This window comes from Dendropsophus ebraccatus, chromosome 8 (genome assembly GCF_027789765.1).
Source record: "Dendropsophus ebraccatus isolate aDenEbr1 chromosome 8, aDenEbr1.pat, whole genome shotgun sequence".
In the NCBI taxonomy this organism is placed as follows: domain Eukaryota; kingdom Metazoa; phylum Chordata; class Amphibia; order Anura; family Hylidae; genus Dendropsophus; species Dendropsophus ebraccatus.
This window is the reverse complement of record NC_091461.1, coordinates 3,910,823-3,933,418: the sequence shown is the minus strand read 5'-3', so window position 1 is coordinate 3,933,418 and position 22,596 is coordinate 3,910,823. Positions and strand designations below refer to the sequence as shown.

At 49.9% G+C, this 22,596-nt stretch overlaps 1 protein-coding gene and 1 pseudogene across 3 annotated transcripts; both read left to right on the top strand.

Annotated features, from left to right (window-relative positions):
* The window catches only part of LOC138799094 (oocyte zinc finger protein XlCOF7.1-like), a 46,089-nt pseudogene extending 42,791 nt beyond the window's left edge, over window positions 1–3,298 (top strand).
* Window positions 3,299–9,022: 5,724 nt separating this feature from the next.
* Window positions 9,023–19,984, top strand: LOC138798981 (gastrula zinc finger protein XlCGF26.1-like). Of its 3 annotated transcripts, XM_069979634.1 has the most exons (8): window positions 9,025–9,041; window positions 9,212–9,244; window positions 13,898–14,071; window positions 14,162–14,273; window positions 14,370–14,461; window positions 14,533–14,662; window positions 15,681–15,790; window positions 16,303–19,984. In XM_069979634.1, exons 4-8 carry the CDS (start codon window positions 14,243–14,245, stop codon window positions 17,257–17,259), a joined length of 1,320 nt encoding a protein of 439 aa, XP_069835735.1. In that variant the 5' UTR covers window positions 9,025–9,041; window positions 9,212–9,244; window positions 13,898–14,071; window positions 14,162–14,242; the 3' UTR covers window positions 17,260–19,984. The 3 variants fall into 3 exon arrangements, with proteins under 3 accessions (XP_069835736.1, XP_069835735.1, XP_069835734.1); XM_069979635.1 differs by lacking the exon at window positions 9,212–9,244 and having other exon boundaries at window positions 9,023–9,041; XM_069979633.1 differs by lacking the exon at window positions 9,025–9,041 and having other exon boundaries at window positions 9,126–9,244.
* Window positions 19,985–22,596: the final 2,612 nt, after the last annotated feature.

The window sequence follows — 22,596 nt, the reverse complement described above, 5'->3', positions numbered from 1 at the left end:
TAAGATGTATGGGTAGGGACTATATTCACCAATAGGAGTCCTCAAGTGGAATATTTTTGCAAATACAATTATATTGCAAACTTGTCTCCTCCTGATAGGCTACTCATTGTTGACAGCTCGTTGTCTAGGCTACCGACCGCCACTCTGCTCTAAAAGCAGTGGTCTGGATGGTGTGTATATAGCTATAGTGTGTGTGTGTGTAATATATTTTATCCTGAGGCCCTACAGGTATATTTATATGAGTTCAGCTGCCATGTAAGTATTCCATAGCTGCCATAGGGGGGTGACTATTTCTCATGGGGTGTTTGTGCTGTTCTCTTCTTTAGCTTTATAGTTCTTTAAGTTTGATTGTTTTTTCAGGAGGACCGGTGAACGGCAGGAATATCCACAATGGACGTCTTCTTACACCTGCAGAAGTTGGTCATTTCACAGCAGTTATTCCAGGACAGAACCACGTCCCTCCGAATGTGTTCCCGGTCCTTCACCATCAGGTTCTCCTATCTGATCCCGCAAGTGACAAGAAACATCCTCTTGATCCTACGTATGTTGAGAAGAAAGGCACAAATCACAAAGCCGGAAAGTTATATCCGTGTAATGTTTGCGGGAGATTTATCAAGTCAAAAACAAGTCTCATTCGACATCAGAGAATCCACACGGGTGAGAGGCCATTTTCATGTTCTGAGTGTGGAAGATGTTTTACTCAGAAATGTGATTTTATTCAGCATCAGAGAGTCCACACAGGAGAAAAGCCGTTCTCCTGTTCTGAGTGTGGGAAATGCTTTAGGCGGAAATCTAACCTTGTTGAACATTACAGAATTCACACAGGGGAGAAGCCATTCGCATGCTTAGAGTGTGATAAATGTTTTACCAGGAAATCCAAACTTTTCAGACATCAGAAAACCCATCACTCAAACAAGCGATTGTTTACATGTACTGTGTGTAGGAAAAATTTCACCCAGAAAGTGGAATTTATCCAGCATCAGACTGTTCACGCGGCAGAGAACTGGTTCTCGTGTCCTGAGTGTGGGAAGAGTTTTACCAGGAAGTCCAATCTTGTGAAACATCAGCTGGTGCACACGGGGGAGAAGCCGTTCTCATGTTCTGTATGTGGGAAGGGCTTCATGAAAAAGTCTAACCTTGTAGAACATCAGAGAATTCACTCGGGGGAGAAGCCATTTTCATGTAATCAGTGTGGCAAATCGTTCACTCAGAAGTCTAATCTTGTTACCCATCAGAGAATTCACACAGGGGAGAAGCCATATTCATGTTCTAAATGTGGGAAGTGTTATACGCAGAAGGCTAACCTTATTGAACATCAGAGGGTCGGCACTTGTGAAAAGTCATTCTCTTCTTTATCTGGGAGATGATTAAACTCTACTCGGAACCTAAAAACTCTCAATGCCCCCCCACTCATTAAATCTTAATCTCACACGGGTACGGGAACTTGCTGGACACTGTTCACACACCAGACAGTGGGGCTGGTTGTGTTCCTGGACTGCTGACGGGTTTAAAAGGATGACTTTCACTGGAGATCACCAGCAATCCAGTGTGGCTCTTCTCATGAGTCTCTGGATCCCTCGGGGACTGTACTTGAGTAAGTGCTGCTCTATTACCCTCAAAACTGCTGTAATCATTTAGTGGTGGTTACAGCCCAGCAGCTCTACTATCTGTCCTCACGTTCTGTGAGGTAAAAGGGATGGGGGGGCACATGAATAATTTCTTCCTTATAGTATAAGGGTCAAGCATAAGAAAACCATGTTCTGTATCTTCAAAACAGGACTCGAAGGAAGGTATGGGAGACAACAGTGCTACCGCTAGCATCTGCCACCACGGAGCAGGGAGAGTGTCACTGCCAGCATCTGCCACCACGGAGCAGGGAGAGTGTCACTGCCAGCATCTGCCAGCATGGAGCAGGGAGAGTGTCACTGCCAGCATCTGCCACCACGGAGCAGGGAGAGTGTCACTGCCACCACGGAGCAGGGAGAGTGTCACTGCCAGCATCTGCCACAAGGAGCAGGGAGAGTGTTAAACAGGTTTTTCATCCAGATATATTATCTTGAATGCTCTGATTTATGGTGGAGCGTGATGTGGTAAATAATCAGATTTATGGTGGAGCGCGATTTGGTAAATGACCTGATTTACGATGAAACATGATATGGTAAATAATCAGATTTATGATGGTGTGCGATATGGTAAATAATCAGATTTACGATGGGACGCGATATGTTAAATTATCAGATTTACGATGGAGCGCAATATGCTAAATGATCGGATTTACAATGGAGAGTGATATGGTAAATGATGTGATTCATGGTGAAGCGTGATATGGTAAATGATCAGATTTATGGTAGAGCGCGATATGGTAAATGATCAGATCTATGGTGGAGCGCGATATGGTAAATGATTGGATTTACAATGGAGCGTGATACGGTAAATTACCTGCTTTATGAAGGAACGTGATATGGTAAATGACCTGATTTGGCACTGCTGTTGCTGTAAGGTCTGGTTCCCGGTTGACACTGTGGTTCATCTTGGTGGTAAAGGATAAGGCTGAGGTTGGGCATCATCAGGTCACTGAAGTTCCTCCGCACTTTTGATGAACGAATTTACAGTACAAACAAAGTGAATTGCTTTGTTAGCTCAGCAGTTGGCTGCCCTTTGAAGTCTGTGCTGCTCCGCCCCAGGTGCCTGGAAAAGCTGAATCCAGTCCTGGGAGAAGCAGGCTGATAAGAAGATTGCCGAGCTAAGAAAACGATTCGCTTTGTTTGTACTGTGAATTTGCTCATCTCAAAATCCTCAAATTATGTAGCGTTAGCTTTCTGCACAAGGGCATACTGACAACAGAAAGATATAAGAAGCCTAGCCTAAAGGAATGACAGCTGACATTAAACTGATTCCTATCCAAAAAGTGATCAGACATGTTGGATTTTGACCATGCTCAGATGAAAATATAAGCGTATAGCAGTCAGTCAGTTGTCACCCTCTGACAGTGCCACACTAGAAGTCACTGAGCCCCTCAGTACGTCCTATATATACGAATCCTTGTCTTGGAGACTGCAGGATATCAACTTTGCATCTGTCTGGACTTTTAGCTATATAGATATAAGAGGCCCCCGAGTTTAGGTGAAAGAATGTGCCACCTTGATGTTTTTTACACGCCAACCAAGACCATTCTTCATGTACATATTAAGCCATAGCGTGTATTTTGTTTTATGGGAAGAAAGTGCTTGGGGTCGGGACAGAACGTTTCTTCTATCTGTAACGAAAAATATCCTTCCAATAAATCTAATAGTAATTATGACTTGTGTGTATGGGTAAACTACGAGATTGGTGGAAGATTCAGGATGTGGAGCGCTTCTCCCAGTTAGGGCCCTATTCCACCGGACGATTATCGTTAGCATAATCGTTAACGATTAACAATCTCAAACGACCGCTATTGCGAAAGACCTGAAAACGTTCACTCATTTCCATGGAACGATAATCGTTACTTATGATCGTAATTGCGATCGTTTCTTCTTCCGTATTTCTTCGCTATTGCGTTCGTATCTATTGCGAACGACCGAACGATGTCTTATTCAATGCGAACGATTTGCGAACGTTTTGCGAACGAGCAACAATAAAAATAGGTCCAGGTCTTATAAAGCGATCAACGATTTCTCGTTCGGTCGTTAATCGTTACTGCATTTCAACCGAACGATTATCGTTTAGATTCGAACGATTTAACGATAATCTGAACGATAATCGTCCGGTGGAATAGGGCCCTTACTCCCCACTTGTCCTATGAAGTCCCATCTTAAAGGGCTCATCTCAACAAGTACACTGATACTGCTGTCACCAATGTCTATGGTCCGACATCTGTGACCCCCTCAGAAAGTAATAGCGACCATAAAGGCCTCCATTAGAAAAAGAGTCAACCAAACCCAGCAATGTCAGTGGTAGCAGAGGAGTCTGGCAGCATCTTACCCCTTTCCTTTCCATTTAGGAGACATGAACACTCTTTGTTGTTGCTTGTGTATGGCCAATACTGGTGCTTACTGCCTGGTTAGCAGCCACCCGGACATCACACCCAGCTCAGGTATTAGAAATATATGGTGTGAAGACTTCATCCATTTTTAAAGGGGTAGTGCGGTGTTTACAAATTATTCACTTAATAACACACATTACAAAGTTATACAACCCAGTTATACAACTGCTCAGCCGCCAATCGCGGCTGAGCAGCTGATGACGCGCTGGAGGGGGGCTGGCATGAGGGACAGCTTGAGCGGTCCGGCTGGCCTCCCGAAGATTATGTTGTTCAACCCAATATGACGGCCGGGGTCGACAGTAATCTGGTGAGTATACTGCACCACATTTCTGGGGGTGGGAGGACACGGGGAAGGGGGCCATTCACTTAGATAACACACATTACAAAGTTGTATAACTTTGTAATGTGTTATTTAGTGAATATTTTTTAAACGCCGCACTACCCCTTTAAGAACGAGGGCCACGTTTTCTTCCATACACTACTGACTATGAAGATGGTGGCGATAAGGGATGGAGTCGGTAAGCCGCAGCTCCCACTCCAACTCCTGAAAGTTATCAGGGACCGACTCCAACTCCTTCATAAATGGCCGGTCAGACCCCCGGGAGTTATCACACTGGTGTACAGGTGATCTGGCTCAGCAGTCTCAGTGTAATGTCCTACATAATCCTGGGGCGACTTCTGAGGGAATAAGGAAAGGTATAAAGCGGCCTCTCCTGTGTGTGCAGTGGATGCAGCCAGTCTCCAGCCTCCATGTCCTGAACTACTCACAACTAGACTAGATGGAGCAGGTGGTCTTTTCTGCTGACATCTTTCAGTTTTTTACTATTCACTAATTCACTGATTGGGTGAGTGGGTATTCCTTAGTGGGGCTGCGACATCACAGGACTGGGAGCTCGGCAGGGGACCATGAGCTGTGAATCCGCACTATGGGGGCCACAGGGGTGGGTAAATAGGACTTCTTTATTATGATGCTGGGAACCCTGTTCTGTAGTACATGGTCTGTATTTACAGATTGAGCACAAAACGTGTATATGTCCTGTTACAGTGGGGTAGACTAGGATGACCAGTCAGCAGTAACAAGGAAAACCATATATGCACAGATCAATATCCCAATGCACAAAAACAACTTACCATTAGATGACTGGAAGAAGAGATGATGCTATGAATCATGACTAACGATAAACAACCGCCACAAATGGGGCAGAAGATGACAAAGACGACACCGGAAGGTCAAAGGGACCTAACCTCGTTCCTCGTACTGACCCTAAGCTAAACTGACAGGTACACTAAGTGAGCTGACCCACTAAAATATGGAAATGAAACTGGAAAAAGACCCTGAAAAATGCTGGAAGCTGTCAGAGAAACAAACCAGACAAAGCTGTAGGACAGCCGACACCAGGAGAACGGGAAGGAACAAAGGAGAAAATGGAGTCACATCGGAACCAGTAGCACTGTATAATCTGCACAGAGGGCCAGCCAATGACCACCACCACCACCACATCTGAGCAATCCAGATACCAGATCCATCACTATGAACTCATACCTGGATCCCCACCACAGCCAAGGGGGGAAAAAAACGAGTGAGAACAGCGCAAAAGTCGGACGCTCACAACACAGTAACATAAAAACACAAAGTTGACAATGTTTTATTTTGTAAGTAGAAAGGAAGAGAGGCATAAAGCGAGCAATAGAGAGCGAGAGGCACAGAGAGTGAACAAGAGTGCAAGAGGGACAGAGAGAGAGAGCAACAGAGCCTGAAAAGCACAGAGAAAAAGCAGGTAACAGCGACAGTGAGAGGTACAGAGAGAGAGAGCGACAGTGAGAAACAGAACGAGAGGCAGAGAGAGCAATAGAGAGCACAAGGAATAAAAAGCAAGCAACAAAGATCAAGATATGCACAAAGAGCAAGCAATAAAGAGGGAGCATAAGAGAGGAAAAAGAGCAACAGCAAGAGACAAAGCACGAGAGGCACAGAGAGTGAGCAACACAGCAGGAGTGAGCTAGCAACAGAGAGAGAGGGGCACAGAGAGCAACAAAGTGAGAAACAGAGAGCATGAGGCATATAGAGCAAGCGAGAAGGAGCATAACACAGCAAAAAAAGCAACAACAAGAGACAGGAAAAGCAAAAGTAAGAATGGAAGGCAGCAAAACCAAGAAGAACAGCATGAGACACAATGAGTGACAGAGACAGAAAGCAAAATAGAAAGCAGGTAAGTGAAACTGAAAGACTCAAAATGAGCATGCCAGACAGAAAGCAACACAATAAAGAGACAGAGAACCAGGTACACTTAGAACGAGACAGAGAGAACAGGTACCATGAGCATGAGAGACATTATTACAGAGAGACTCCGGGTTTCCTGGGATCCCGCAGATGATGGTGGTGGTGGGTGAGATGCCGTGTCGATCTTGTCCCGGTGGTGGGCAAGGTGCTCGTCTCTTTTGTCCCAATGATCGGTACTTTTTTTAAACACTCTTGTCTCAGTGGTGGGCGAGGTGCTCGTCGGTCTTGTCCCAATGTTTAGCGGGGTTTCTCGTCACTCTTGTCCTGGTGGTGGGTGAGGTGCTCGGAACACTTGTCACAGTGGTGGGCGAGGTGCTAGTCTCTCTTGTCCTTATAGTTGGCGGGATTTCTAAACACTCTTGTCTAATTGGCAAAACTATGTGAAGTGCTGCGGAATCTGTGTGTGCTTTACAAATAAAAGCATTAAAATAAAAGCATTTGTCTCTGTGGTGAGCGAGGTGCTCAGCACTCTTGTCTCAGCGGTGGGCGAGGTGCTCGGCTCTCTTGTCCCTGTGGTGGACCAGGTGCTTGTTGCTCTTGTCTCGGCGGTGGGCCAGGTGCTCCTCGCTCTTGTCCCGGTGGTGGGCCAGGTGCTTGTTGCTCTTGTCTCTGTGGTGGGTGAGGTGCTCGGCGCTCTTTTACCAGCAGTGGGCGAGGTGCTCGGCGCTCTTGTACCAGTGGTGGGCGAGGTGCTTGTCTCTATTGTCCCGATAGTCGGCGGGATTTCTAAACACTCTTGACTCGGTGGTGGGCGAGGTTCTCAGCACTCTTGTTTTGGCGGTGGGCGAGGTGCTCAGCTCTCTTGTCACTGTGGTGGACGAGGTGCTTGTTGCTCTTGTCTCGGTGGTGGGTCAGGTGCTCCTCGCTCTTGTCCCGGCGGTGGGCGAGGTGCTTGTTGCTCTTGTCTCAGCGGTGGGCGAGGTGCTCGTAGCTCTTGTACTGACGGTGGGCGAGGTGCTCGTCGCTCTTGTACCGGCGGTGGGCGAGGTGCTCGACAATCCTGTACCAGTGGTGGGCGAGGTGCTCGATGATCTTGTACCGGAGGTGGGCGAGCTGCTCGTCTCTTTTGTCCCAATGGTTGGAGCATTTTTTTCAACACTCTTGTCTCGGTGGTGGGCAAGGTGCTCGTCGGTCTTGTCCTGGTGGTGGGCGAGGTGCTCAGCACGTTTGTCCCAGCGGTGGGCGAGGTGCTAGTCTATCTTGTCCCGATGGTCGGCGGGATTTCTCAACACTCTTGTCTCGGCGGTGGGCGAGGTGCTCGTCACTCTTGTCCCAGCGGTGGGTGAGGTGGTTGTTGCTCTTGTCTCGGCGGTGGGCGAGGTCCTCGGTGCTCTTGTACCAGAGGTGGGCGAGGTGCTGGGCGCTCTTGAACTGGCGGCGGGGGAGGTGCTCGTCGCTCTTGTCCCATCGGTGAGGGAGGTGCTCGGTACTCTTGTATTGGCGGTGGGCGAGATGCTCGTCTCTCTTGTCCCCGTGGTGGGTGAGATGCTCATGGCTCTTCTACAGGCGGTGGGTGAGGTGCTCATGGCTTTTGTACTGTCGGTGGGCAAAGTGCTTGGCACTCTTGTACTGGTGGTGGATGAGATGCTCATGGCTCTTGTACTGGCGGTGGGCGAGATGCTCGGCTCTCTTGTCCCGGTGGTGGGTGAGGTGCTTGTGGCTCTTCTACAGACGGTGGGTGAGGTGCTCAGCTCTCTTGTCCCGGTGGTGGGTGAGGTGCTCATGGCTCTTGTACTGGCAGTGGGTGAGGTGCTTGTTGCTCTTGTCTCAGCAGTGGGCAAGGTCCTTGGTGCTCTTATACCGGCGGTGGGCGAGGTGCTCTGCACTCTTGTCCCGATGGTGGGTGAGGTGCTCATGGCTCTTCCTACAGGCGGTGGGTGAGGTGCTCATGGCTCTTGTACTGGCAGTGGGCGAAGTGCTTGGCGCTCTTCTACAGGCGGTGGGTGAGGTGCTCATGGCTCTTCTACAGGCGGTGGGTGAGGTGCTCATGGCTCTTCTACAGGCGGTGGGTGAGGTGCTCGTGGCTCTTCTTCTGGCGGTGGGCGAAGTGCTTGGCTCTCTTCTACAGGCGGTGGGTGAGGTGCTCGTGGCTCTTCTTCTGGCGGTGGGCGAAGTGCTTGGCTCTCTTCTACAGGCGGTGGGTGAGGTGCTCGTGGCTCTTGTTCTGGCGGTGGGTGAGGTGCTCGTGGCTCTTCTACAAGCGGTGGGTGAGGTGCTCGTGGCTCTTCTACAGGCGGTGGGTGAGGTGCTCGGCGCTCTGGTCCTGATGGTGGGTGTAAGCTCTGAGACAAGAATGATTGTTGCACCACAAAACCTGACACAGAACCAATAGTCACCTTGGAGCCCCTTACTGTGCTTACCACTGATAGATGTACATGCCCCACCAGCAGCCCTATATACCTGGAGCATCCCTCACCGCTGTCATATATATTCAACACCTGAACCTTGATCCCCCTGTCAGTCACCCTAACACCCCCAACACAACACACATTCACACCACTCAGACATCGACCCTACAACAAATACAATCGGATTGGTTGCAGCTATAGTCATCAATCTGTCAGCACTTTAGAGTAGGGCGGCAGCCATGTTGTTGTGGTCCTGAAGACATACCAGGCTCTATGTCCCGGCAGCTGCACTAGCTATAAAAGAGGAACGCGGCGGCCATCTTGTCGTGGCCTGCAGGGGTCGCTCTTTTGCTGGATGCCCGTGGTCGCCGCCGCCACTTTCTGGTGGGTGAGTAGACAGAGAGGGGCGGATAACACCGGGGTCACCGTGGACCTCAAACACCTTCCTATACTGTAAATAACACAGGGAACAGGAGCGGCGGCCATTTTGTCGTGGCTCTTTGTTGCTCTCTCCTGGTCATGTGACTGTCGCTCTTGCTGTCTCGTTGTTGCTTTCAGGTCCTCGTCAGAGCCGGGTGTCTGCAGCTGGAGGTGAGGAGCCCGAATGTGAGGGAAGGGGCCCCTGAGTGCACAGCAGGGGCCTCACATACACTATACAGGGAGAGGAGACCCCCATATATACACTGTACAGGGGGAGGAGACCCCCATATATACACCATACAGGGACAGGAGACCCCCATATATACACTATACAGGGAGAGGAGACCCCCCATATATACACTGTACAGGGAGAGGAGACCCCCCATATATACACTGTACAGGGAGAGGAGACCCCCATATATACACTATACAGGGAGAGGAGACCCCCATATATACTATACAGGGGGAGGAGACCCCCCCCATATATACTATACAGGGGAAGGAGACCCCCATATATACACTGTACAGGGGGAGGAGACCCCCATATATACACTGTACAGGGGGAGGAGACCCCCATATATACACTGTACAGGGGGAGGAGACCCCCCATATATACACTGTACAGGGGGAGGAGACCCCCCATATATACACTGTACAGGGGGAGGAGACCCCCATATATACACTATACAGGGGGAGGAGACCCCCATATATACACTGTACAGGGGGAGGAGACCCCCATATATACACTGTACAGGGGGAGGAGACCCCCATATATACACTGTACAGGGGGAGGAGACCCCCATATATACACTGTACAGGGGGAGGAGACCCCCATATATACACTATACAGGGGGAGGAGACCCCCATATATACACTATACAGGGAGAGGAGACCCCCATATATACACTGTACAGGGAGAGGAGACCCCCATATATACACTATACAGGGGGAGGAGACCCCATATATACACTATACAGGGAGAGGAGACCCCTATATATACACTGTACAGGGGGAGGAGACCCCATATATACACTATACAGGGAGAAGAGACCCCTATATATATACACTGTACAGGGGGAGGAGACCCCCATATATACACTGTACAGGGGGAGGAGACCTCCCATATATACACTGTACAGGGGGAGGAGACCCCCATATATACACTGTACAGGGGGAGGAGACCCCCTATATACACTATAGTAGAGGAGGAGACCCCCTATATACACTATAGTAGAGGAGGAGACCCCCTATATACACTATAGTAGAGGAGGAGACCCCCTATATACACTATAGTAGAGGAGGAGACCCCCTATATACACTATAGTAGAGGAGGAGACCCCCTATATACACTATAGTAGAGGAGGAGACCCCCTATATACACTATAGTAGAGGAGGAGACCCCTATATACACTATACTAGAGGAGGAGACCCCCTATATACACTAATGTAGAGGAGGAGACCCCCTATATACACTATAGTAGAGGAGGAGACCCCCATATACACTATAGTAGAGGAGGAGACCCCCATATACACTATAGTAGAGGAGGAGACCCCCATATACACTATAGTAGAGGAGGAGACCCCCTATATACACTATAGTAGAGGAGGAGACCCCTATATACACTATAGTAGAGGAGGAGACCCCCTATATACACTATAGTAGAGGAGGAGACCCCCATATACACTATAGTAGAGGAGGAGACCCCCTATATACACTATAGTAGAGGAGGAGACCCCCTATATACACTATAGTAGAGGAGGAGACCCCCTATATACACTATAGTAGAGGAGGAGACCCCCTATATACACTATAGTAGAGGAGGAGACCCCCATATACACTATAGTAGAGGAGGAGACCCCCCATATACACTATAGTAGAGGAGGAGACCCCCTATATACACTATAGTAGAGGAGGAGACCCCCATATACACTATAGTAGAGGAGGAGACCCCCATATACACTATAGTAGAGGAGGAGACCCCCTATATACACTATAGTAGAGGAGGAGACCCCCATATACACTATAGTAGAGGAGGAGACCCCCTATATACACTATAGTAGAGGAGGAGACCCCCATATACACTATAGTAGAGGAGGAGACCCCCTATATACACTATAGTAGAGGAGGAGACCCCCTATATACACTATACTAGAGGAGGAGACCCCCTATATACACTAATGTAGAGGAGGAGACCCCCTATATAAACTTAGTAGAGGAGAGACACCCCATATACACTATAGTAGAGGAGGAGACCCCCATATACACTATAGTAGAGGAGGAGACCCCTATATAACACTATAGTAGAGGAGGAGACCCCCTATATATCACTATAGTAGAGGAGGAGACCCTATATACACTATAGTAAGAGGAGGAGACCCCCTATATACACTATAGTAGAGGAGAGACCCCCTATATACACTATAGTAGAGAGAGACCCCCTATATACACTATAGTAGAGGAGGAAGACCCCCTATATACACTATAGTAGAGGGAGGAGACCCCCTATATACACTACAGTAGAGGAGGAGACCGCACCATATATACACTGTACAGGGGAGGAGACCCCCTATATACACTATAGTAGAGGAGAGACCCCTATATACACTATAGTAGAGGAGGAGACCCCCCATATACACTATAGTAGAGGAGGAGACCCCCATATACACTATAGTAGAGGAGGAGACCCCCTATATACACTACAGTAGAGGAGGAGACCCCCATATATACACTGTACAGGGGAGGAGACCCCCTATATACACTATAGTAGAGGAGGAGACCCCCTATATACACTATAGTAGAGAAGGAGACCCCCATATACACTATAGTAGAGGAGGAGACCCCCATATACACTATAGTAGAGGAGGAGACCCCCTATATACACTATAGTAGAGGAGGAGACCCTATATACACGATAGTAGGGAGGAGACCCCCTATATACACTATAGTAGAGGAGGAGACCCCCTATATACACTATAGTAGAGGAGAACCCCCTATATACACTATAGTAGAGGAGGAGACCCCCTATATACACTATAGTAGAGGAGGAGACCCCCATATACACTATAGTAGAGGAGGAGAACCCCCTATTACACTATAGTAGAGGAGGAGAACCCCCTATATACACTATAGTAGAGGAGGAGACCCCCTATATACACTATAGTAGAGGAGGAGACCCCCTATATACACTATAGTAGAGGTGGAGACCCCTATATACACTATAGTAGAGGAGGAGACCCCCTATATACACTATAGTAGAGGAGGAGACCCCATATACACTATAGTAGAGGAGAGACCCCCATATACCTATAGTAGAGGAGAGTACCCCCTATATACACCTATAGTAGAGGAGGAGACCCCCTATATACACTATAGTAGAGGAGGAGACCCCTATATACACTATAGTAGAGGAGGAGACCCCCATATACACTATAGTAGAGGAGGAGACCCCCTATATACACTATAGTAGAGGAGGAGACCCCCTATATACACTATAGTAGAGGAGGAGACCCCCTATATACACTATAGTAGAGGAGGAGACCCCCTCTATATACACTATAGTAGAGGAGGAGAACCCCCATATACACTATAGTAGAGGAGGAAGAACCCCCTATATACACTATAGTAGAGGAGGAGACCCCCTATATACACTATAGTAGAGGAGGAGACCCCCTATATACACTATAGTAGAGGAGGAGACCCCTATATACACTATAGTAGAGGAGGAGACCCCCTATATACACTATAGTAGAGGAGGAGACCCCCTATATACACTATAGTAGAGGAGGAGACCCCCTATATACACTATAGTAGAGGAGCAGACCCCCTATATACACTATAGTAGAGGAGGAGACCCCCATATACACTATAGTAGAGGAGGAGACCCCCATATACACTATAGTAGAGGAGGAGACCCCCTATATACACTATAGTAGAGGAGGAGACCCCCATATACACTATAGTAGAGGAGGAGACCCCTATATACACTATAGTAGAGGAGGAGACCCCCTATATACACTATAGTAGAGGAGGAGACCCCCTATATACACTATAGTAGAGGAGGAGACCCCCTATATACACTATAGTAGAGGAGCAGACCCCCTATATACACTATAGTAGAGGAGGAGACCCCCATATACACTATAGTAGAGGAGGAGACCCCCATATACACTATAGTAGAGGAGGAGACCCCCTATATACACTATAGTAGAGGAGGAGACCCCCTATATACACTATAGTAGAGGAGGAGTACCCCAGTAGTTACGAGCACCACTTGTGCAGAGATGATTTTCTGCTACTGATCCTGATGAGATACGAGAGGAGGAGACAGTGATGGATGTATTATGTAGTAGAGATTATACACCAGGAGGGGGCAGTAGTGTCACATGATGTCAGAGTCAGGAGGATCGGCTTATACCGGTGCAGCATGGACGAGCCGAGACAAGAAGACTGTAGTGTGGCCCCGGGAGTGATGCATTGTAGTGTGGCCCCTGGAGTGATGCATTGTAGTGTGGCCCCGGGAGTGATGCATTGTAGTGTGGCCCCGGGAGTGATGCATTGTAGTGTGGCCCCTGGAGTGATGCATTGTAATGTGGCCCCAGGAGTGATGCATTGTAGTGTGGCCCCCGGGAGTGATGCATTGTAGTGTGGCCCCCGGGAGTGATGCATTGTAGTGTGGCCCCGGGAGTGATGCTTTGTAGTGTGGCCCCGGGAGTGATGCATTGTAGTGTGGCCCCGGGAGTGATGCATTGTGGGTCAGGGGTTGATATGTGGATGCCAAATTACTAATGACCATTACATTATGTCTGAACTTCCTCCATACGTAGGATTTCAGTAGTGGAGAGTGTGTGGCCCCCAGCAGCAGCAGCAGGTCAGGAGGATGGAGCAGGGCCCGGGGCCCCATCACGGAGCCTCCACCTCCCTCACTGATACCTGAGAGGAACAATGAGCAGAAGATCCTAGAACTCACCCACAAGATGATGGAGCTGCTGACTGGAGAGGTGAGCAATGCTGCTGGGAATGCTGGGACATCATCCAGGAACACAAGGGATGATGGGTCTGGATGATGACTGGATCATTGTGTGTGTCAGGTTCCTATAAGGTGTCAGGATTTCTCCATACACAATAAGGAGTCCAGAGAAGGACAGGAGGATTTGTCCTGAGAGGCCATAATGGAGGACCACCGGCCCCTCACATCACCGGGTAAGAGCAGCCATCCTTCTGACAGTCACTTACAATCGCTCGGCTCTGGTGGTCACATGACCGGTAGATGTGGACTGTCATGTATATTCCTTCCAGGTCGGTCAGTGAGAAGGAATCCACCGGGGAGAGTTCCCGGCCCCCCGTACTCTCCGGAGTGTCCAGAGGAAGAGGTGGAGCAGGATCCTCAGGTGGATAATGGTGACTCTGATGAGAACATCCGGCCTTAGGGAAGAGTTATGTCCTCTGACTGTTTCCATAGGATGAAGATCTGATTGATATTAAAGTAGAAGTTATCGAGGAAGAGGAGGAGGAAGAAGAGGAGGAGGAGATGTATATGATGGGAGACCAGCCCTCTAAGGAAGGTGACAGTCTACTAGAGATCAGCCCAGGTGAGTAATAACTTCTGTATGCAGAGGAGTCACCTATCTTCTGTTACCCCGCGGCCTCCTGTGTTACCCCGCGGCCTCCTGTGTTACCCCGCGGCCTCATGTGTAACCCCGCAGCCTCCTCTGTTACTTCGCAGCCTCCTCTGTTACTCTACCTCAGACGCAGGTGTCTCCCTCCTCGGCCGCAGGCATCTGCCTCACGTCTCCCTCCCCGGCCGCAGGCGTCTCCTTCGCGTCTCCCTCCTCGCAGGCAGCCATCTTCCTCCTCGGCCGCAGGCGTCTCCCTTGCATCTCCCTCCTCGGCGGCGGGCGTCTCCCTCCTCGGTGGCGGGCGTCTCCCTCCTCGGCCGCCGGTATCTCCCTCCTCGGACGCAGGTGTCTCCCTCCTCAGACGCAGGCATCTGCCTCACGTCTCCCTCCCCGGCCGCAGGCGTCTACCTCGCGTCTCCCTCCTCGGCCGCAGGCATCTCCCTCGCGTCTCCCTCCTCGGCCGCAGGCGTCTCCTTCGCGTCTCCCTCCTCGCAGGCAGCCATCTTCCTCCTCGGCCGCAGGCGTCTCCCTTGCATCTCCCTCCTCGGCCGTCTCCCTCCTTGGTGGCGGGCGTCTCCCTCCTCGGTGGCGGGCGACTCCCTCCTCGGCCGCCGGTATCTCCCTCCTCGGCCGCCGGTATCTCCCTCCTCGGCCGCCGGTATCTCCCTCCTCAGGCGCAGGTGTCTCCCTCCTCGGCCGCAGGCATCTGCCTCGCATCTTCCTCCTCGGCCGCGGGCGTCTCTCTCCTCATACATTGGGTTGTGGGTTATTTGTTTTCTTTCTGAGGATTTTCATTGTTTTGATGTTCTCGTAGTTTTTATGCTTTGGCCGTACCTATGTTTTATAGCGTTTATTCTGTGACATATGTCGCTGCTGATGCCGTCATGTTGTATAGCAGCTGACATCATTCCACTATGAGGGTCTCCTAATCCCATATATAACTCAGAAATTACATGATAATCAGCGTATCCTGTCACTGTGTTTCCTACAGATGGATCCAACAAGAGAACGCAAGAGCCTGAAGACATCTGTCCCAGTCCTCTGTACTCTGCAGATGATCTGGAGGATGAGGAAGATATCGACATCTCACAAGATCATCAGGTACCGATCACCGGACTCTTAATATAATCCAAATTAGTCATGTTATTAAAGGGGTACTCCAGCGAATTCCTCTCCCCTGAATCAACTGGTGTCAGAAAGTTCCATAGATTTGTAATTTTACTTCTACATAAAAATCTCCAGTATTCAAGTACTTATCAGCTGCTGTATGTTCTGCAGGAAGTGGTGTATTCTCGTATTCTCTTCAGTCTGACACAGTGCTCTCTGCTGCCACCACTGTCCATGTCATTAACTGTCCAGAGCAGAAGAGGTTATCTATGGGGATTTCCTGCTGCTCTGGACAGTTCCTGACATGACAGAGGTGGCAGCAGAGAGCACTGTGTCAGACTGAAGAGAATACACCACTTCCTGCAGGACAGACAGCAGCTGATAAGTACTGCAAGACTGGAGAGAATACACCACTTTCTGACACCAGTTGGTTTGAAAGAAAAAGATTTTTTACCGTAATGCCCCTTTAAAACTCTGGTGAATGACTTGTTTTTTTGTCTGCTCAGGATGAAGATTTACTTAATGTTAAGGTTGTTGACGAAGAGGAGGAGGAGGAGATGCACATAGCGAGTGACATTAAGGAGGAAGAGGTTCCGGTGGCTATCAGCACAGACACGCCCCAGACGCCTCACAGTAGAGATCCACCCTCCAATGATGAGGAGCACTCCCTCGATACAAGTGCAGATCACATTCCTGTCAACTTATATCCATGTTCTGAATGTGGGAAGTACTTTAAAAAGAAGGCAAATCTTATTCGACATCAAAGAATTCACACAGGGGAGAAGCCGTTTCCATGTTCTGAGTGTGGGAAATGTTTTACTCAGAAATGTGACTTTGTTCAGCACCAGAGAATTCACACGGGGGAGAAGCCCTTTTCATGTTCTGATTGCGGGAAATCATTTACCAAAAAATCCAATCTTGTCGAGCATCAGAGAATTCACACGGGTGAGAAGCCCTTCTCATGCTTCGAGTGTGAAAAGTGTTTTGCAAGAAAGTCTGAACTTTTTAGACATGAGAGGAGTCACCACACTGGCAAGAGGCTGTTCTCGTGCTCGGTGTGCGGGAAACGCTTCACTCAGAAACTGGATCTAATGCAGCACCAGAGCCTCCACACCGCTCAGAAGTGGTATTCATGTTCTGAATGTGGGAAATGCTTTACATGGAAGTACAACCTTGTGAAACATCAGCGTGTTCACACTGGGGAGAAGCCGTTTCCTTGTGCTGAGTGTGGGAAATGTTTTACCAAGAAGTGTAACCTCGACGAACATCAGAAAATTCACGCTGGGGAGAAACCATTTTCCTGTGCAAGTTGTGGGAAATGCTTCACGTCAAAATCGAACCTTGTCACGCATCAGAGAATTCACACGGGGGAGAAACCGTTCTCCTGTTCTCAGTGTGGGAAGTGTTACACGAGGAAGGCTAACCTCATCGAACATCAGAGAGTGTGTGAGAAGCCGTCGTAGCTTCCTGCGTGTGGTGATCACTGCCTCAGAGACCCCATGGGAGCTATAGGTGATGGCTGTTACAGGCCTGACAGCCCCTATGTAAGCTATGGGTGATGGCTGTAACAGGCCTGACACCTGGCACTGCCTCAGAGCCCCCATGGGAGCTATGGGTGATGGCTGTAGCAGGCCTGACCGCCCCTATGTAAGCTATGGGTGATGGCTGTAGCAGGCCTGACCGCCCCTATGTAAGCTATGGGTGATGGCTGTAACAGGCCTGACACGTCTCACTGCCTCAGAGCCCCCATGGGAGCTATGGGTGATGGCTGTAGCAGGCCTGACACGTCTCAGAGCCCCCATGGGAGCTATGGGTGATGGCTGTAGCCTGACACCTGGCACTGCCTCAGAGCCCCCATGGAAGCTATGGGTGATGGCTGTAGCCTGACACCTGGTACTGCCTCAAAGCCCCCATGGGAGCTATGGGTGATGGCTGTAGCCTGACACGCCTCACTGTTGGAGGAGAAGCTTGCTGATCATGGCAGGAAATGGTTCAGGACATTAAATCGACAAAGAATTGTCATGGAACTGCACTAAGCGTAAAAGATTGTCTGTATTTATTCACTTCCCGCTCCCTCTCTGTGTATTGGGAGCAGTGACGTCTGAGCTGTTCTACTCCCCAGCACTGACCACAACATCGCAGCTATTAGACAGGTGACATGCACCAGCCTCCTCCTCCTTGGAAGGTACAACGTCTGCTGTATGTGCTGCAGGAACTGGTGTATTCTTTCCAGTCTGACACATTGCTCTCTGTAGCCACCTCCGTCCATGTTCTGTCCATGACGCGGACGGTGAATCCCTGCCCTGGACGGTTTCCCTTCACAGTATGATGCACCAACATCATGCCGGGAGCGGTGAAACAGTTTGAATCGCCACGGCTCTGTCATTACAGTGCAGCGTGGAAACAGTCCAGGACAGGCATTTACCGTCCGTGTCATCCTTGTTTTACGGACGGAACACGGAACGTGTGACTGCAGCCTTAGGCTTTCTAGATAAGAGTGCTGCTGCCTCTTGTTGTTCAGTTTCCAGGTCAATCCTCAGAATCCAAAAAATCCTTTTTTTGTGTTTGCATTTTTTCTGGCCTTTTGTGTGAATAATCTTTTTTTGTTTTGTTTTTTTGTGTGGACCAAGATTGCTGAGCTTTCTTTTCCTCTGCCATCACGTGACTAGACCAAATGGGTACATAAACACCACACACACAGCAATGGCATTTTTGAGATGACCAGAACATTCCCATTGAAGTCTATGGGAGAAAAAATGCACAGTTTGCAAAAAAAAAAAAGCCACATTGCCAAAAAGCCTCAAAAATGATTTTTCTACAGAGTATTTTACCCAGCCATATAGGACTAATTAACAAACTGTTCATAAATTTGTGAATAGAATATTCGTAAAAAATTGCACAAATAAATTCACCTGGCACTGACCAGACGTAGGCCCGCCCCGGCACTGACCAGACGTAGGCCCGCCCGGGCACTGACTAGACGTAGGCCCGCCCCGGCACTGACCAGACGGAGGCCCGCCCCGGCACTGACCAGACGTAGGCCCGCCCCGGCACTGACCAGACGTAGGCCCCGCCCCGGCACTGACCAGGCGGAGGCCCGCCCCGGCACTGACCAGACGTAGGCCCGCCCCGGCACTGACCAGGCGGAGGCCCGCCCCGGCACTGACCAGACATAGGCCCGCCCCGGCACTGACCAGGTGGAGGCCCGCCCCGGCACTGACCAGACGTAGGCCTGCCCCGGCACTGACCAGGCGGAGGCCCGCCCCGGCACTGACCAGACTGAGGCCCGCCCCGACACTGACCAGACGTAGGCCCGCCCCGGCACTGACCAGGCGGAGGCCCGCCCCGGCACTGACCAGGCGGAGGCCCGCCCCGGCACTGACCAGGCGGAGGCCCGCCCCGGCACTGACCAGGCGGAGGCCCGCCCCGGCACTGACCAGACTTAGGCCCGCCCCGGCACTGACCAGACGGAGGCCCGCCCCGGCACTGACCAGACGGAGGCCCGCCCCGGCACTGACCAGACGTAGGCTTGCACCAGTTTGATGCAAATTCCGAATTATGCAAATTTTTGGCTGAATGCTCAAAGCAGCCAAAATAAAATAAAAAGTTGCATTTAAAAATATTCACCTATCGAATACTTGTTCATAAATAGAACTTAGACAAAAAATGGGCAAAAAATCCAATTATTCACCTAAAAAACGGTGCCCTTGATAAATGTCCCCCCCCCCATGTACATAAGGCAGATCATAAACTTCCATTGACTTCAAGCTAACATTTTTAGTGGTGTTTTTCCAAGATTTGTCAGTGTGAAGCCGGCCTTAGGGCTCCATCTTCATGGCTCCTTGTCCACTCGGTTCACTATTCTGTGTCCGCTTCCACGGAATAAGAAGAGGACTGCGATCAGAAGCCACCATGTGCAAGCCTCATGGAGGAGAGAACGGCCTCCTCCTCACACATTATACATCAGCGATCATTCCAGAACTACAACACCCATCAGGCCGTGAGGAGATGATGGTCACTGACCGGGGCGGGGGGGTCTCTGCACTTTCATGTGTCATATTTGTCTTCCATTCATTAAGTGCAGAGATTGTGAATGGTTACAGGCACCAGGGCAGAGAGGCGTCCGTGTAACCCGTTATCTTACAGAGCTCATAATGTCTCATCCTGTCGGTTTGGAAATAAATGATAAGTACGCTTTAACTACAGGAACTAAGTCGTTTATATATCGCACCATTTCGTACTGATCAGTGTTACAAAGTACAATCCTGAGGGTATGGTCACACGGAGGAGTATTGCGGTAACGGCTGCATGGCAGTGAAATGATGCAGTGGGTGGTGTCTCCTTTGGCTTCTCTGCATCCTCCCAGCTGCTTCCACTACTGTCTGTGAGTCCCTGTGGGTGTCACCCTGCTGTAAGCACACCTCCTCGTCCTCCTCCCTTGGCTGGACCGTGGTGCGGATGGGTGGACAGACATCTTAGAGCATGGACTTTCTTCCCCCTGCTCTGCTTCTTCCTCTGCCACCATGACATGTTTCATCGTAGCCCAAAGTGTTTTTTTCCAGCTTGCATGGGGTGAGGAGGGTAGTGCTGATGACAGTGTAAGGTGTTGTTCTGCAGCTGAAACTCAAGGATGGCCGGCTGTTGCTCGCACTCTTTGCAGCATATGCAGGTTGTAGTTCCAGCATGTAAGGCGGTGGATAGGCCAAACTTCTGCCGCAGCGCGGATAGGGGAGCCATAGCGCGGTGAGAATGTGTAAAGTGCAAACATACAGAATGCAATTTCTGGGTCATGTGCCAAGAAGCTCTGCACCACCAAGCTGGGCACATGCACTAGACGGGCACCAAATCAGCTAGGCCGCACACCACCTTACTGGGCTTTAGGTTCAGCGGCAGCAACTACTGGTCTGTCTGCTGCCCCCTCGCCGCCCACCGCCCCTCCATGGTGTGTGGTTTGTCCCCCAGACGGATCAGTGTCATTATAGCTTGCTGTCGCTCCCCCTCATGATGACCTGACGAGGGGTAAAAAGAGGAGGAGGAGCAGTAAACGGGCAAGGATTGGCATCCAGCAATGGTGGTGGCAAGACATGCGGCATGACTGTTCCTGCATCAGGCCTAGTCGCCACTACATTCACCCAGAGGGCAGTTATGGACAATGTCCCTGACCGTGCTTACTGGTCCATGTAACAGTGGTCATGTGGACCCGATGACGTTACACAATGTACCTTCTCTCACTTGTTGGTGCAGGTAATGTGCTACTACCCCTACCCTGCCGCCCATCTCCTGCTGTCACTACTACCCTGCCGCCCATCTCCTGCTGTCACTACTACCCCTACCCTGCCGACCATCTCCTGCTGTCACTACTACCCCTACCCTGACGCCCATCTCCTGCTGTCACTACTACCCCTACCCTGCCGCCCATCTCTTGCTGTCACTACTACCCCTACACAGCTGCACATCTCCTGCTGTCATTAATACCCCTACCCTGCCGCCCATCTCCTGCTGTCACTACTACCCCTACCCTGCCACTCATCTTCTGCTGTCACTACTACCCCTACACAGCTGCACATCTCCTGCTGTCACTACTACCCCTACCCTGCCGCCCATCTCCTGCTGTCACTACTACCCCTACCCTGCCGCCCATCTCCTGCTGTCACTACTACCCCTACCCTGCCACTCATCTTCTGCTGTCACTACTACCCCTACACAGCTGCACATCTCCTGCTGTCACTACTACCCCTACCCTGCCGCCCATCTCCTGCTGTCACTACTACCCCTACCCTGCCGCCCATCTCCTGCTGTCACTACTACCCCTACCCTGCCGCCCATCTCCTGCTGTCACTCTCCACGCTGTTGCTGGGAACCCTTCGTACAACCATTAGGCATACCCGAAACTGCTCCCACAAATTAGCTGATGTTCTGATGCTGTTGTTGGGGTTAGGAGGTCCTATCTCTGTAATGTCTACTACACGTCAGCTATATCACTGCTGTATCCATAGCCCCTAGTTGTGCGGTTTCCTATAGAGCAGGAGGCCTCCTGGGTATTACGCTCCAGCTCCTTGTGTACTGTATTGAACAATGTCAGAGTCTATAAGGGACGTATCAGGACGGGCCTACTGGGGTTAGAGCTGTGATGTAACCATTGCTGTGTATGGGACCCCGGAGACCTGACTGACTTCTCTATAGAAGAAATGGACCAAAGAGCAGCAAGTGAATCTAGGTGTTATATGGGGTGTATATAGATATATGTACAGAATTGTGGGTCAGGAGGGCGTCCATAATAATGATATGTGGTATAGATGACAGCTTACAGTACTATAACAGATGGAAAAGCCTCACAGTGTAACAGGATCTCTCAGGAGTGACTGCTGCAACTTCTTCCTCAGACCACACAAGAAGAGTTTAATAAAGAGAATACAATGCGCCCCTGTGAGGTGGACGTCACTGCTGTTTATGCTGGGTTGCACATTATATGAAATGGATGGATCTATGTAAACATAAACGAAACGTAAACAAGACAAAAAAAAGGTTGTACCTACAAAAAGCGAGCCATACTCTCACCTCCCCCAATCCCACTGCTAAAGTACTCAGTATGTGGAGAGTACAGTATATGGGGGGATATACTCCGTAGGTGCAGTATATGGTAGGTACATTATATAGGGGGGTGTATGTGGTAGGTACAGTATATAAGGGATGTATGTGGTAGGTACGGTATATAAGGGATGTATGTGGTAGGTACGGTATATGGGGGATGTATGTGGTAGGTACAGTATACACTCACCGGCCACTTTATTAGGTACACC